At 35.5% G+C, this 17,176-nt stretch overlaps 1 protein-coding gene across 3 annotated transcripts in view; it reads right to left on the bottom strand.

The window, feature by feature from the left end:
• The window catches only part of AP3B1 (adaptor related protein complex 3 subunit beta 1), a 152,543-nt gene that overhangs the window by 22,286 nt on the left and 113,081 nt on the right, over positions 1-17,176 (bottom strand). For 2 of the 3 annotated variants that reach the window (XM_065860934.2, XM_065860935.2), the window contains exons 23-24: positions 8,373-8,604; positions 5,615-5,699 (exon numbers count right to left, since the gene is read on the bottom strand). In XM_065860934.2, the coding sequence (XP_065717006.1) occupies positions 5,615-5,699; positions 8,373-8,604 (317 nt within the window). Of the gene's footprint in view, positions 1-1,799; positions 1,958-5,614; positions 5,700-8,372; positions 8,605-17,176 lie in introns of those variants that run through there. The other variant, XM_071802570.1, reaches the window with a different exon arrangement.

Genomic DNA, 17,176 nt, shown 5'->3' with positions numbered 1-17,176 from the left:
TTTTTTGTTTCACTCCTAGTAGCTGTTTGACCCAAAATACATCTATTCCAAACCAGCTCACTATTTTTGTCTTGTATTAAAAGAAAAATCTTCACAGATGATAAAAAAAAAGAATGGAAGAGGAAGAGCAACACACTAAGTTCCTGCAAAACATGGAATGTAGAAGTTTAGGAGGCTTTGCTCATATTCTTGCTGAAGAAAGGAAAATATGACATCCTGCTTTTATAAGAGAAAAGGGCAGGGCAATAGAAGAAATGAGAGTAGTTGTTCCTGCCCAGCCTTGCTTTTTCCAGGTCACTTATCTATCTCAACATAATTGCTTTCTGGTACTGGGCCAACTGACTATTTTAGAGTAATGAGGTAAAGAGAAGTGTACCAGATTGCTTGTCTTAATAGTCAACATCTGTAAACAACTTGGTGATCTGCTGACAAAGCACTAGGGAAGGAAACAGCAAGAAACAAGTGAAAATGCAAGTGACAGTGATGTGAAGACAGTCCTGCATCTCTAACATCCGCTTTTAATATATTCCATAACATACCCTCCTACTTAATTTTAATCAGATGCTTTTGTGCAAGCATCTACACCTGAATGCATGCTTGCACTCAATACAAATACTGACTGCTACCCAATTGATGCTCTTCGTTTACTCCTCTTTGCAGACAAAAGTTCTGCTTAGGAAGATTCCTACATCAGTGCAGATTGAGGCAAGAGACTTTCATGCTGAAAAAAATCTCTTCCTTGGAAAACGAAATTTAGAGCAAAAGCTTTTAGAATAAGCCAGAACCTGCAGAGAGCAGACTGAATAAGGTTTTGAAATCTCATTCACAGAATTTATTTAAGAGAACGCTAGATTCTTACTGCTACATCAGCCTCTTCTGGAGTAATAAGCAAAATGCTCTCATTGCACAGTCCAGGGCAGACAATGTGAACAGACAGCTTTCATTTCTATCAGCATAACAACAGCAGAAGAGTATGTATAGGGTCTCAGCTCTTCTAATAACACTGGGACATACGAAATGCCAGTATAAGGTAATCAGCCCATTCTTGTAAAAATGTCTGTCACACTATGTTACCATGATCTCATTATTCTGAGCAAGAATGGGAGGCATAGAAGTTGTTGCTTTCATTCCATTTCTCCTTTTTATTGGGAACTCTGAGGTTTAGACTGGGTATTAGAAAAAACTGCACGTAAAGGTTTGTCAGGCATTGGAGCAGGCTGCCCAGGGAAGTGGTTCAATCACCATCCCTGGAGGTGTTTAAAAGACACGTAGGTGAGGTTCTCAGGGACATGGTTAGGTTGACACTGTTAGGTTAGTGGTTGGACTCTATGATCTTAAAAGTCTTTTCCAACCACAACGATTCTATGATTCTATACTCTTCGCACTTAAAACTTTAGAAAACTAGGGGAAGAGATGCATGGCATGGACACATTCCCTATGCTAAGTTGTTTCAAAGAGAGGTAAACAACATTCTGGATAATTTTCAAAAGAATCAGGAGAAGAAAATAGGTTCTCCATTAAATTCATTTTACCTTCAAAACTGTGGTTCTTTCAGGTCTTTGGGAACAGCTAAGAGAATTTGGAAAGAGAGATGAAAAGAATAAGGAAGAAGAGGTAAAGACGAGCTTCCTTCTCCAGCTCTCAGCATTGCAAAGAGGACATCGTCACTTCACCTTTACTCACTCACCAGATACCTACAAGAAACCGGAGATTTGCCTACTGGATTTTACAAACGCAGAAAGGAATCTGAAATGCTTAATACATGCACACAAAACAGGATAGGGGTATGCATACGCTGTAGCAATCTGCCTCTGTAATCTTCCTCGCCTTTCCTCTCTAGGGATTCAAATGTCTTCATTCCAAAGATCCAAGGCCAAATTCTGACACAGCAAAGCTCCCAAATCTTTGTTCAGACATCAAAGGGAACTCGTAAGCTGAAAGAAACACCTAAGAACATCTGAAAAGTAAAGACATGTAAGATAATAAAGTATGAGATAGTGGTAGGATTGTTGAGATGGTGATTACTACGAGCTCAAGAACTCAAGATAAAACACATCGATGTGGAAATATATAAAATCTGACAAGGAAAGAAAAAAAAAATTCCACAGTCAGTAGAGTATTGTAGTCAGTCGGTAACATCAAGGATGTGTTCCAACCTTTTCTCTGCTCGCTGGTGCCCACCTGCTCAGCAAAGACTGAGGTCTCTTACTGGGATGGTGAATATACTAATGCTTAACTGTGATTCAACAACATAACAGACTACCTTGCATGTGAGTTAGCCAAAACCAAATTGCTTTATACTTCTAAGTTGGGTATATCCTGCTTGCAGAATCTGAACAAAGTAACCCAAAAGGGAAGAGTAATGCTCAGAAAAATCTTTTAAAAGACTAAGTTCCATTTATTCATCTTTAACTTTCTGCTTGAGAGGCATTAATGTGCAGAACACCAGTGTGGCTGAAGTAGAGGGCCTCTGCAAGGAGATGTCACAAGAAGAGAAGCGAAGAGATGTTCTCCTCACAAGTACACAGAGTGAGCATCCTAATACACATTCTAAATAAACACGTTAGACACAGTTTTCAAGTTAAGGCATTTCACCTCTTTTTAATTAGATGTGTGATCTTGGTAAGCTTTGCCTAATAAAAATAGTATTTATGACAGAGGTCTTTCAACGTTCAGCCCTTTGAAACTCTCTCCATAATGCAGTTTCTCCTTCATTGTCCTTGATTTGTATAACAAATTAAGAAAGTGATTTAACTATTTTATTACTCATGTTGCGTTTTTTTTTCTTTATACAGTTTGTATTTATTGAACCACCAGTACAACAGCACATCCCTAAGCAGAAAGGTAGTGTTTGCTATGCAAAACACACAGTCCATGATTGGCATCTAAGACCAATTGATCTACCCATTACCACTATCTCCCTACCCCCACAAGCTTTACTACAAAGCTATTGATTTAAACACTGCCGATCGGTTTCCATTTTCTGATTTTGGGCAGGCCAATTAAGAAAGTGAGTAATTGTGATTACACTCCTTCAGGATCAATTACATTTGATGCAAGACAAAGTGGTCCTCTTAGAACAACGTAAAGAAAATGAATATGATCAGGAACACTTTACTGCTGAACATGCTTCTAACAAAAATGCAAAATAACTGACAGTGTCTTTAATAAAGATATGTTAGCAGGAAATACAAGAATATCGACACTTTTGGGTGCAGTGTGTTTCAAGCACATTTTGACAAACTTCTACAAGTCATTCTTCCTTTTGGATAAAAGCTTTTTAAGAAGTATGACAAGTTAAAAAGGCTGCAGCTGAGTTGTCTGAGATATCACCCCCAAAACATCACACTGCACAATTTCTTCACTGGTACTGAACACCAGTAGTATTTTGAACAATACAGGTTTTAACAGTAAAATAGCAATTTTAATGCAGAGAATATTTTACCTAGTTTTATACTATTTTGTAAAAACTAGTGTCGAAGAGATAAGGCCCTATCAATTAACAAAGAAACAAAGTAAGCAATTCCTATTCTTAATTTAATTTTAAACTTAGCTTGAGATTTGTCATTGGACTCACATTGTCCGAATCATTAAAATGAATACACCACTGAGGTCTGAAGCAAATCTATTTACAGTGATGTTACTCATGGTCTGGTAGGTGTTCAGGAATATTGATCTGTCTTGTTTGTCTAATAGGAAAATAATAAACAATTACTAGGCAATGTTGGAGAAAGTAATCAGTTTTTATATATCACTAATACAGTAGACCTCCCAAAACATAAAGGTGATGATCTGCATAAAATCGATGTGTTATGCTACATTGCTTATCCTCATCACTGCTAAGATTCTTAGCAATAAATGGTATACGTTTGGAATCAAATCATTAGTATACTGAAAATATATTATTGAAAGAAAAATATCTGCTCTGTTTAAAGAAGAGCGTGCCTGCTTGATAAACTGAGTATATTTGATAAAACAAACTAAACAACAAATACATAAATATAGATATATATATATATATTTAGGGAAAGAGCCTATCATTTTGAAGCAATTAAAAAATTGCGTTGCCTAGAAGGGAAATTCACTTCCCAAACAAACCTAGCATCCAGCAACAGTCCAAAGCTGTTTCCAAATTGCAACAAACAGCACACAGACCAGCTACAATAACGTGATGTGCATGAACTATGTGCTGCAGACAACTTGCTGAAGGCACTCATATATTTAAAATGACCACATATGAGCATCCATTGTACAGGAAAAGGCTTGAGGGTGGGAAAAAAAAAAGTTCAGTAGTAAAGCTTCCTTGCTTCTAGAATAAGAAATCTTCTTTTACTGGTGGTTCTTTTGCAATCACTTGGGTCCATCTCTATTGTTAAGATTTTTCCACTATCTTTAATAACCTGTAAGTTGTGCTTAGCAGTAGTACACTAAAATTTCTACCGTATTCAAGAAAAGAGGTACAGAACTTTCTCAAATGGCTTCCTCTAAACTGGAATGTGGCAATATCTATTCATTATCTTTTTTGTCTGCAGAATATAGAAAGTACTGCTTTTTTCAACAAAATACGTCAAAAAACATTTTTTCAGAAGATATATATATATCTATAAAGAATCGTGCAGACCTATTTAGTGACTTTGCATAGTTTCAAAGACTATATAAACTTGAATACCTCTTAAAAGAAAGTGTCTAGATTTCTCCCACCCATTCATTCCTAATGTTTGGACACTGCTACTATACTTTCTCTGGTTTTAAAAGCTGGTTTTAACAGAGTTCTTACTGGCTGAAAAGGTTCCCTGGTAGCCTATAATGTAACAGGAACTCATACAAAGAGGGGATATCAAATGCACCAACAATGAACGTAAGAAGTCAAGTATGTAAGATAAAATCTAGTTGGCCAGACAGTTATTTTTTCTCATTCACCCTCTAATCATTTAAAAGAACTCATGGCATGAGGAATAAGTTTCTTTGGCCAGAAAATGTTGGGGTTGGTTTCATGCAGTCATGTTATATAGATCATGAACAGCCGTAATAAACACTTGAGGTAGTCAAGTTCCTCACACTATGTGGTTTTTTTAATTTGCAATTTCTTACGAGTTAAACCACACTCAAAATGCTCCCGCAGACTAGTCAGACCTTACTGCTTCCTTCAAGGTGGTGTTATTAAGAAGACTCCCAAGAAGAGGGGGAAAAATAAAAGCAAAGCTCTAGAACAGAGAAGTAATTCTAAATCAGAAGAGGAGTTAATGCTTCTGCTTGGTATCGTTCACACCAAGTGAAAACAGGATCTCCCAAAAACAATTGCTCCAAGTGTTTCTGAATTTACATATACAATTTCAAGCCCAGATCCGAGCTTACAATCAAAACCGTGTTTTTAGAAGCAAGTGGTAAAAAAATCTGGAAGACCAAAGAAAACTGATAGTCCTTGTAACAGTAAACCCGAACACTAATTGTGTCTTTTCTCTCTATAAATATTTTGTATATACATTCTGTTGTGAACAGTTGTTGCATTCTTTAAGTATTTAATACAGCAAGTCTGGTACTGCCAGGTAAACTTCCAATACAGTACTTTTGCCTTCCAAGAGCAAAAAATTACTCTCCTTCCCCAAGAACTCACCATAACTGGAAACTGGCCATCTGAGTAGAATCACAGAAGTCAATACCCATTGAAACGGTGATGGATCCTGCAGGCTCAAGGTACTCTGCATGAAAACATTTTGAACAAGTGAAGTACACATGCAAAACAACAGAAGGTCAAACTTCACATAATTAGAAAACCTACATTAAAAAGAAAAGCTCCATAATAAGAGCCAATACTTGTAGCTTTACTTCAAGCAGGCATCTCCCAAATGTTACACTTGCAGGTTTAAGTGTCTTGGATTCCCCCTGCCCACAGTTAGTGCAAATGAATTGTTGCCATTTCAATCTTAAAGCCCCACTGCCAACAAAATAAAGATTTGTATCAGAAAAGCTAGAAAAATTATTTACAGAAAAAAATATTGAAGCTACATCCTTTTATTTGTGTACAGATCCAGCACTGAGATTTCATTTTTAATAATACCAGTTTGCAAATTTAGTTAATCAATAGTAAAACACAACAAATATTGATAAAATTTACCTCACTACACACAGTAATGGAAAAAGAGCAAAATTTAAAATATAAAGTATTGTTTACTTATTTCTCGATATTCCACTTGCTTTAGTTATGGAAGAGAACAAAAGGATTATGAACCTAAAGTGGCAGATAATTTTGTGCTTTACAAGTAGTGGAGACTGATGCACTTCTCAAACTAAGGTATCAGGAGACATTCTTAGTTTCTTGGCTATATCACTATACTGTTTCCCCAATGTTATAGACAGAAGGTTTTGTTTTGGGAGGAAGAAAAGCTCTTTCTTTACATAAGTAGCGGTATTATAAATAAGCATTGGAGCAGAGTTTGACTTCTCAAGATTACAAGAACGAAAACCTAGAACTTAAAGGAGAGGAATGCAAATAAAAATGATTGGGCAGGCAGAAAAATGTCTAATTTCTAGTTTGTCGATGAATGTACCTGATGTTCTTCAGGAATTGAAGAGTAGGCAGCTGCTCCATGTCAAAAGAAAACAAAATTTCTACCAAATATGGAAAACATAGAGGTGATGCAGTTAGGTAAAGACTAAACTAACGCTAGGGAATGAATAGAAAATGAAGTATTTAATGAATTCTGTGTAAAGCATCGAAAGAGTACAGGCTCCAGCTCAACTTTAAACTAAACTTTACCAAAGTCTTCACGCTTTATGTTTTCAAACGGGGTTTCAGAGGCACCCAGTCAACAAGAAAATACTGTGCACAAGGACTTAGGTGAAATACTTTGGCCCATTTCTGCCAGCAAAATCAGGACAATTGCTAACAGTAATTGCAGTGATGCAGGCAAAACTAGACTTACACCCAGTAGGAATACCTGTCTACACTGACAATTCTGTTGGTTCTGCCGGGCAAATTATAGGATGTGTTTTCCAAATGCTGGAAACACAAAAGATAATAAGAACAACAAGGCATATAAAGTGATAGATTACATGACCAAGAATACAGAAAATTTGCATCCAAGCAAGAAAAGCAAGATTGTTGGAAGAATATACAGATGATACATAGCTTATTTTCTGCAGAAGAAACTAACAGCTTCACAGGACAGATATGACAATGTCTTTCTTGGGGAAATAAATACTTTAAAGCATAGGATTGTCTCATGGGCCTCAAGAAACCAGAACTGGCTAACTTATTCATTCCAGATTTTTTCATAGTTTTTATGTGACAGAACTGAATGCTACTGTTCACTGACTGTTACTCTGTGAGTACACTATCTCCTGATCTGATTTATAATACTGGTAGTTTTCTACTTGTAAGCCTTTGTGACTTCATCTCTTTAAATGTTTGAAGGAAGTGATACAAAATTATGCTGATGGTCCAAACTAACTTGAAATCCAAACTCTGTGCTGGACTTCTTACCAAACAGTTCACTTAACACAAAAATTATTATCTTTCCTAATAACTGTCTTGATCAAGTATGCACCATTACAAAATGCAAACTGCTTTAAAATTTCAACTCTTGTTCCTTCTGTCTACACCGCAATGTATGAAAACAAAAAACTGCTGAGAAAAGCAGGTTGTATGCACAGGTACTACCCCCAAATGAAAGTTGCTGTGATCTGTGTTCTTTCTCAGGTTTTCTACGCTTTTCTGCTAACAGAAATTTAGAAAAAAAAATCCCGATCAGAGGGTAGGAAGTAAAATTATTTATGTTCTGGCTGATTACAGCATCACTTTCTACCCAGTCTAAGAAGCTGTGCTTAGTGAAAGTATGGTAGATACAAATTAGACTAAAACATACACTTCCACTCCACTGCCAAAAGCTCACAAGGGAGAAAATGAGAGTGCTTTGAGCCACCAAAATAAATAACACATCTACAAATGTTTTTTAAAACTTGGAAAGACAATATTTGTAAATATCTAGATCAAAACTTCATTCTTAATAGCAGCCTGTTATAGACATTTTGGGACTAGGTTGTAAGAGAGTCAAGGCTTGTGGGGAGAGAGAAAAATTTTATTATATCAACTAGAATTGCAGGTTGCTTTCAGGTATGGAGTTTCTGATCTAAGGAGTTACTTTCAAAGTCAAATACAGGTAGGGGAAAGCGGAATTAAATTTTTGTTAAAAAGAGATTACCTAAGAAAAGATAGTTGCACGAGTGGGTGTGTATGCATACGTACACATGCATACGCCTGTATACATACATATGTATATTAGTATATGCATGACTACGCAAAACCACTCTCCTATATTTGAAATTTTGCAAGAGATTAAGATTCCATATTTTTCAAGATAGGATAAAATTACCTATTGGATTAAACTCATGCATCCTCATGCCTGGAGGCAATTTCTTCTCCTTGATGTGAATATTCTCTATCTTCTGATCAGTTGTATTTGTTACTGTCACTTGCACAGACACCATACGATCACCAAAAATGCCTGGTTGTCTTGAGAAGTGATAATGAGCTGCTAATCCTTTTCCACTCATTCGATGAAGCAGTTCATGTGTTTTTGTTGGCACAGACACTTGGGTAGTGACCTGTTAAGTACAAAACAACAGTCTGTGAATGTTGTAAGTGAAGAACAGATAAAATAACAACTAAATATTGCACTTTTCACTCAGCTAGAACACCAGCTTTATAGCTGGAATTTCAGTGAACAAGAAACATGTAAGGACACATTCAAATCCATAAAAAAATTGCAGTAACAGATATCAGACAACAGATAACAGAGCCTGGTGCTGAGAAACAGTAGCTTTAACTTCGTTGTATTTGCCTTACTTTCCATTATAGAACTGTTTTCAATATTTTAACCCTGCAGTTATCCATTAAATTATCAGAGGATTTTTTAAGAGTTACAGTTAAAATAATTATGTTGCCCCAACGAGAAGTCTCTTTCTATTCATTGCATCAGAACTCAAGGGTGCCCCAAAGCCCACTGTGCACTGAGAAAGTATAGTGAGAGATTGACTTCTCTTTCTCGTGTTAAAATCACAAAAAAATGTTGCCTAACAATTTTATCAGTCAAGTACTAAAAGTACAGCTATATGGAGCAGAAGGATGTTGCCACTTTTTTTAACAGTCACACTGCCACAAGCAGTAAGAGAAATCCCAAGGATGTTTCAGTCCATTCTGTGCTGAAAAAAGTAGCATGAATAGAAGACATTCAGTGTACAAACAAATTCCCAGAAGATTCTACTGATAAGGAAATCCATAATCATGAGATCAAAAGTGCAAAAGTAAGAAATATGCAGAAAACTGCAGGAAAGTGAATCTGAATTCTTTAAAAAGGTTTTAAGGAATGGTTAGAAATTACATGAAAAGTAGCACTACACAAACAGAACTTGGAGGCTGAGAAAGCCAAATGATCAGCATGAAAAGCCTATCTGTCTGGTCAATGCACTATGAGCTACTGAACTTCATAGTATATCTGTTAGATATATCTGTTTATCTGTTTCAACTGGCGAGTGTCTGTCTTGTCTTGCTCTACCCGTAGCCCCTAAATGAAAGTGACAACTGCAAACAGCAGGCTGTTAAAGACTCCAAGCGGCTAAGCAAGGAGAATGGGCTTTTATCTTGCCTTCCCTACAAAACTCTTACAGGTTGCTACATTTTCCTGACCGTCACATTTAACATGGAGGGGCTGACCTTGAGACTTAGTGAACAATTTCAGTAATATGAGAAACTGGCAAGAACTGAGATTTAAACCCAAGTGTTATACTAATGGGAGAGTATATGGAAAACATAAGGCTGTAAGAATCTTGTTGAAAAACTTCAGAAGTTAGCCAGGACATAAAAACACTCGATCTTCTTCTCTGAGCACCAGCTTCTGAACTGGAAAGCCCAGGCCAGTGATATCTATCACCTTAAATGAGTATCTGTAAAGATCAACTACTAAACTTTTACAAGTGTAAGCACGACATTGATGAAAGCTGAAGAAAACTACATAAGAACTGAGTGTCTGTTCAGAGGTGGCTTTGGAAGGTGCATTAACTTTCACACATATCATACTGAATGAAGGGCAAATTACGAAGGAAAAAAGGCAGAAAGGCTTCCCATCCCCTCAAAACTCAACCACTATGTGACTGGAATTAGAACAACAGATCCGGGATGTGACTGAGCAAACACCTCTGCATAAACTTCCACCTCAGATTTTACTTTCAACTTTCCACCTAGTGTTTCTTTCTCTTAATACACAAAAACTCTGGTATCAGTTTTTTAGAAACAAATTAACCATCCGCCAGTAACCATCTTCAGTGCAAAGACTTAAGGCAGTTTCAGAATGCAACTGAAATGAGGAAGCTCCACAACCTCATGTCTGTACAATTTCTGAGTACTTTCAAAGTAAGTAAGTGAAGTTCAGATATTTTTCTGCCTAAAAGATAATGCTATATTATTGGGAACAACATTTTCAGTTTTCCTATACAATCATAAGTAAATACAGCTGTTTACAACAGAACACATAGCCAAATATTTAAATTTCTGCCCCTCTTCAAGTAGTAGTATCAATACCACTTGAAGAATACAGGCAACATATTTTTAAACAGACTCAACTCTTCCAGTCCAATTACTGATCTCGGACAAGCATGAAAATATCTTGTATTTTTGTCCAATAAGGCAGTCTAGTGATATCTTACATAACTCCTAATGGCCAGGTATTTTTTTACTCCAGTGCCATTTTACATGCATAAATACATGATAGGATTATGGTTACTTTTATGCAGTTTATCTTTAAATTATATTTTAAAAAAAATACTCCTGTGACATCAAGTGACTAGATTTCTGGCTAATGAAAAATTAAAGGAGAAAGTACCAATTTTATAGACCTTCACAGTTCCTCAAAATTCAAAACATCTTTGAATCAAAAAACCAAACTCTAATAGATTAATACTATGCATATTTTTCTAGAAATCATCAATAAAATCAAACTCTCAAAAAACAACTCAGTTGTCAGGAAACACAGAAGGGGGCACTTTAAATAATAAATACCTTATTGGTACACAGAAAGATACAATAGCAGTAAGAGGTTATTAGCAGACTCACACAAGCACCTGTTACTTAAACCATTGCTTTAATAACAAATAAAACCTAAGTTTTAAGATGTAATTTAAATCTTAAGTTTATGCTTAGTCTTTTAATTTTAACATCTAATTCAATTTGAGCTGGACATGCATAATAGAGAAGTTATTTCATTAAACGGTTCACCCATTTTTCATTGACAAGCTTAGGGAACATGTTTTATTCATGTCAAAACAAGTATTTTGAAGTACACTAGCTTCTCTGTGTTACATACAGCTACCTGTATTAATACTACCTATTAACAGGAATTAAAACATTAAAAGTTAGTAATCCGAAGTCCAACATGTAGATACATATCCATATATATACAGCAAAAATCCCTCATTATCCTTAAATAGTAACACTGACTCAAATTTTACTGAAACCTATGTCCCCTCCAGCATTACTGCTCATGTTTCAGTCATAATTTTATTCATGAGCCAATTCACTTTTATTTTCAATATCACACTATATAGAGTAACAGACACTTAAAGGACAGTCAGAATAATGACATTATGTTTAAACGATCTTCCTTCTCATATAACATTAATTTTCAGTTGCATTTAACATGGCAGTACTAGAAATAAATAAAATGTATATATGCTGAACAAAGGAGTTTAGTTCTGGAAAATCGGAATTCTCAAGACCTCTACTTGCTAGCAAGGGTTTGAGGCAGCAAAGGTTGATGTGACTGTTATGCAGTCTATTTAACAGTTCCATCAGTCTGGTGAACGGAATTTTCTGTTTTAATTCTAAAACTTTTAACGCATACAACTGCAATACTTAAAGAAACCCACAGAGAAGATACCTGCAATCACTCTGGGGTTAAAATAATCCTCCACAGAGTTAACAGAACAAGAAGCATCTAGTAACCAGGAGATAATCCCCTACAAATCTTACATAGCATATGTTTAAATAATAGAAGTCGTTTGTGTACCTTTGGATGGTTTATGAAAATAAGCAATCAATTCTGCAGACACAACATTATTTCTAAAGGAAATCTATGTGACTCATGATGCCTGCAGATACACAGAGACAAACCACACATATTTTATCAGTTTATTACAGTAAGCAAATAAGCGTGGAATGAGAGTGCACATAACTGTCTACTTAACGCTTACTGAAACATTTATAAGAGCTGTTATCTCCCTAATAACAGACAGACAGTGTGCAATTTTAGAGAGGAGAAAAGCTTCATATTTTTTAACACTTCACTAAAAAGTAACTGAAGAGTGTAAAATGAAAAATACTCTGTGCAGTTAGCCGGTAATGGACCATATTATCAACTCAAGTTAGATTTATAGGATACAAACTAGTCACTAATAGTTATTTTACGACATAGCATGTCTGGTTTTTTTTTTGGGTGAACATCATTAAGATTAAACTTGCAAAACTTCTTCTTACACAGCTGTTTAGAATGACAGAAATTTAAAAAAAATATAAATAGACTGCCCTCCCACCCCATTTGACTGAAAGCCACCATGAATTAAAAGTCAGCACAGGGACTCCACAGTGATATCATATATCATATGGGAACACTGTATTGGTACGAGTCAGACTGGCTTCCACACTAGTTATACACGTTGAAAGATGATCCATCACCGTAAAAGAAGCTGCAAATATTTTTAAACTACTTCTTATATAAGAACAAGAAAGGCAACATTAGGATTTCACCTTAAAAGTCCCCCATTCATTAACCATGTGAAAGGAAAAGTGTAAGATCACTGACAGTAGTTTAGGCTTGCTTTATCACAGTATGGCTGACTAGTTACAAACTACCAAATCCTCTGTACAGGACCATGCTTCTTTTTTCCAGCTGAATTAGTCCTTAATAACTAAGCTTAAATTAATATGAAATACTATTTTCCATAATTATTTAAAATAAAAAACACTACAGGGTTTATTAAACTTACCACAGAAAACAGAGCTGGACAGACTTTCCTGTATGAAGTATTATTATTATTATTAAGCAAAAGATAATGCCTGTTTTCTTTTTTCTTTTGTATTTGTTCCTTAGCTTAATAATGCTGTAATAATAAACATAGATTAATTTTTGATTTTTATTCAGAAATGTATATATGTTTGGATAAAACATATATTATTGGAAAATATATTTGCTTTGAAGAACGATGATAATTATAGATCTATTCCTCTAAATTACATTCTGTTAAAGCAGTGGACTGAATCATTTAATCTAAGCAGCCCTTCTACTGCCCTCCTATTGGCAATATCCATGATATAATCCAAGAAATACCTACTGAGCTGTGAGAGCTATATCCTCTCTTACACTCACTGTAAGGCTATGCCCCAGTAACTCCGCAACAGCTAAGAGGAGAAGGGCTTTCATGTAGCCCAGACACATTTACATGATCTTTCAAATGAAGCTGTAAGAGCAACTTAACTATAATTCTATACTATTAGGAGAAAGATGGAAAACCAGGCAAACAAAGGAAAGACAACTACTGGCAGGAAACAGCATATTTGTGATCTTTTGCTCCATTACCAGTTAAATATTACTCACAGTCACAAGGCAACATCTTCCTTACACAGCTCTTATAAAAATGAAGAATTAATAATTCATAAAAAGTTATCATAAAAAGCAAGCAAATAATTGCAGAAAGAATGTTAACATCCTACTCTGCATTACTTCAAGAGGCTGTGGCAAATCCCAACATTAGAGCATACTTAAGTCACATGAATATGGATTGCCAAACTGAGGACAGGATCCCTCTGAGAGAGGGCAGGGAAAAGCAAGCTAACTCGCTCGCTCATGTTTTCTGCAGTCTTGAAAAGCAACTGGATACCATGACTCAATTTGGGTTAATTTATCTAGACATACAGACACTAGGAGACAATATGTCAAATTCTGGAAAATACTTAAAATAACTTTTGACCAAAGGCACATTCAACTACTAAACACCTTCTAAAAGCCACATCTGCCCAAAGTCCTTCAATTTCTAATACACCCTAACTCCCTTCTTTTTGCATTGTCATCAGCTTTTAGGCTCTACACTTGCCTAAATGATTAATATGTCAATGAGGCTAATTGAAAATTAGCATATTAATGCTTATATCTTTAAACCAGTATTTGTTTCAGTCAATTTAAGACATTAGAAAATGAGTTCCAAAAGTTACTCCTGAATTTCAACATTGATAGGATAGTACTTTTGTCTCTAAAAACTTGCAAGGAAAATAAAAACCAAAACCCCCCAAATAACTCCAAAAATCAGCACTGAACCTGCTGCACATATACATCTATATTAGCACTTCCTTTGTGTGGGTATAGAATATGTGTGTGTACTGGAATATATCTCCTATACATGATACTGGTGGACCATTTTTCCCAGCTTATATTTAATTTTACACATGTTTTAACCTGCAAAAACCCATATTCCTTAGTTTGAGAAAATTACAGTTCACCTAACCAAAATCATTGCTAAAATACAACTTTTCTGTGTTTTGTTTTCCTCAAGCTTCACCTTTTGGCCTTAAAAAGAGAGAAAAATCTCATACAGTTCTTAGTCTGTTAAGAGGCAAAGAGGTTTATTTATAACCAGTTACCTTCAGAGTTCTTTGTTTAAATTCAAAAGCACTTTTTTTTTTTTTGGGGGGGGGGGTGGGACTCAGAAACAAAATTCATGGCATCAAATGACTTATTCAGCCTCCACGAGGACTTCTCTTTTCACGCAAAATAAGAAGAAATGCCACTCAATCCAGTCCACGCACAGATCAGACTAATGTAAGCAAGAACATGCACAACATACTGCAAACAACAAAACCTCACCCGGTGGATCTCCAATAAAGGCACTACTGTACAGACACAGATCCTGAATGTAAGCACACTGCTTATACAGTAGCTGTGGCCATAGCTAAGTTCCTCAATTGATGACTGAAGGTAAATTAGGTAAATAATTTTTTCTCATCTATTTTTGAAATTACTTTGGTCCTAACTAATATAGAATATCTCTGCTACTGTCATCTAAATCCTTCAAAGACTGTTAGTCAACCGAGCACAAATGTAGCAGCCTGAAGACTGTGTCAGTGACTATTTATTAAAATTTGTTCAATTTAAAAGCAACTTTTAATACACATAAATATTCAACAATAGTTGATATATATGATTTACGTAGTAAGTACATGTTCTAACGCTGCTGGTGTTACTAAGCACCCTCAGTGGAAACAGCGAAATGATTTTTGTACATTTTTCATAAAAACATTCCAAACTAATAATGGGAAAAAACTGTACACAAACCTTCTTTTACAGCCATGAATTCTTAAATTCCGCTATACAGTTAAAAGATATATTCTACAACTCTTAAACATGTATCTTCCCCCAATTCTGGCATCTTCAAATCAAGAACACAGATGCTAAGGACTAGAAACAGCAAGCAACACTGTATGCAGCCATATAAAGATGGAAATCTTTCCTAATCCAAGTGAACAGAAGTTCAAAATGAAAACTTTCATCAAGTGCACAGCAACCAAAACTAGTTCACTCAGAGTCTAAAACTGCTTTTATTAGTCTTAATATGTCAAGGCATTCTTCAGCAAGTCATTAGGGGAAAAGCATGCACCAGTACAGTGAAAATCTGCCACTAAAGTGAGCTTTTTAAAACTCATCTCTCTGATGATACCAGACTTTTACAGAGTCATCTGTCTCTCCAATGTCCTCTTAGAGCATAAGGCATAAGAGGACTGAAAATATTTCTAAATGATTCTGGTGTGAGAAAACAGCAGAACATCACTTACCAACTTTTTAAAAAAACAACTTTAACACGGGTTTGGAGGTGGGCAAGAGAGGGTAACCCACCTTCCTGCAACCACCAGCAAGAACTTTTAGAGTATATTCATTCCATGTGATGATGACTCTTCATGTAAGAGTGACAAGATGAAGTCTTACATGCATCAACCCAGACTTGGCTATTGTCTTTCAGAGGGGGTGCATAAGCTGGTTGTGGTGGAATCATGGGCTATTTGCCTTTTCAAATGAGCCAATCTAAAAACATCACTGAGTTACACAGTTACACTGACTCCTCTTTTCACCTAAATTGAAAAAGTATTTAATTTCTAGGCTTACAGATTTTCAGAATGGTTAGATATATGTGGAACTATAGTAAGTTATAGAGTAAATTTTGACTGTGATCAGTAAAGTATCTTGTGGTGAAATCTTGGGCTTCCCTTTATGCTGCTCTGAAGTACTGCTTTTTGTGCAATCCAAGCTTCAATTATGCACAGATCAAGAAAAAAGGTGAACAAAAGCAACTTACGCCCATCGTAACATCCTTATATGTGAAATATTCAGCTCTATTCACAAGTGGTAATTCGTATGCTTAGAAGTACACTGAGACCTCACCATCACTGCATATTGAAATCCATAAGTTGTCCTCCTCTGAGAGAGAAGGGGACCTTTGATAAGGAGTTTTCAGTAGATCTCTATAAATTTTGAGTGAAGAAATTTTAAAAAATCAGTTTCTCCATTTGGTATTAGCAGAACATGCCAATAAACATGCTGATAAAGATACGGAATGACATCATTTAAAATTATAAAGGACTTCTATAATTTTTAAGTGACATTCCTCAGTACAAAAATACAAACCCCCAAAACCATAATCAGTCATACAAAAAAAAAATCCATGCACAATCTGTAAATGTAACTGAAGGAAGGAGGTATCTAAAAAATATCTGCTACAACAGCATGAGTCTTTGAATGCAGATAATACGAAAAGTTGTATGTTTATTAATTTCTAGTTAAGAGCTCGAGATTTTTCTTCAAACTCAGTTATATGCTTTATAAGTTTTATATACAATACGGGGTAAATGAATATGAAATTTTATAACTTGTTAAGCAGCTATCACATACATAGGTTTAAAAGAAATTCTTGCTGCACTCTAAGAAAATGTATTAGGTATACAGTTGTAATAAAGTTGAGCTGACCGTTAAGTATAGTTAATATATATTACGCAAGAAAATACTATCAACAGCCTTCTAGGTGCTGTATAAATTCACATTCTATTTCTATTATAATTCTGCTTTTGCAGTTAAACAAACTTTGT

The sequence above is a fragment of the Patagioenas fasciata genome, chromosome Z (genome assembly GCF_037038585.1).
Source record: "Patagioenas fasciata isolate bPatFas1 chromosome Z, bPatFas1.hap1, whole genome shotgun sequence".
Classification (NCBI taxonomy): Eukaryota; Metazoa; Chordata; class Aves; order Columbiformes; family Columbidae; genus Patagioenas; species Patagioenas fasciata.
The sequence above is the reverse complement of the archived record's forward strand: the minus strand, read 5'-3'. Positions and strand labels throughout refer to the sequence as shown.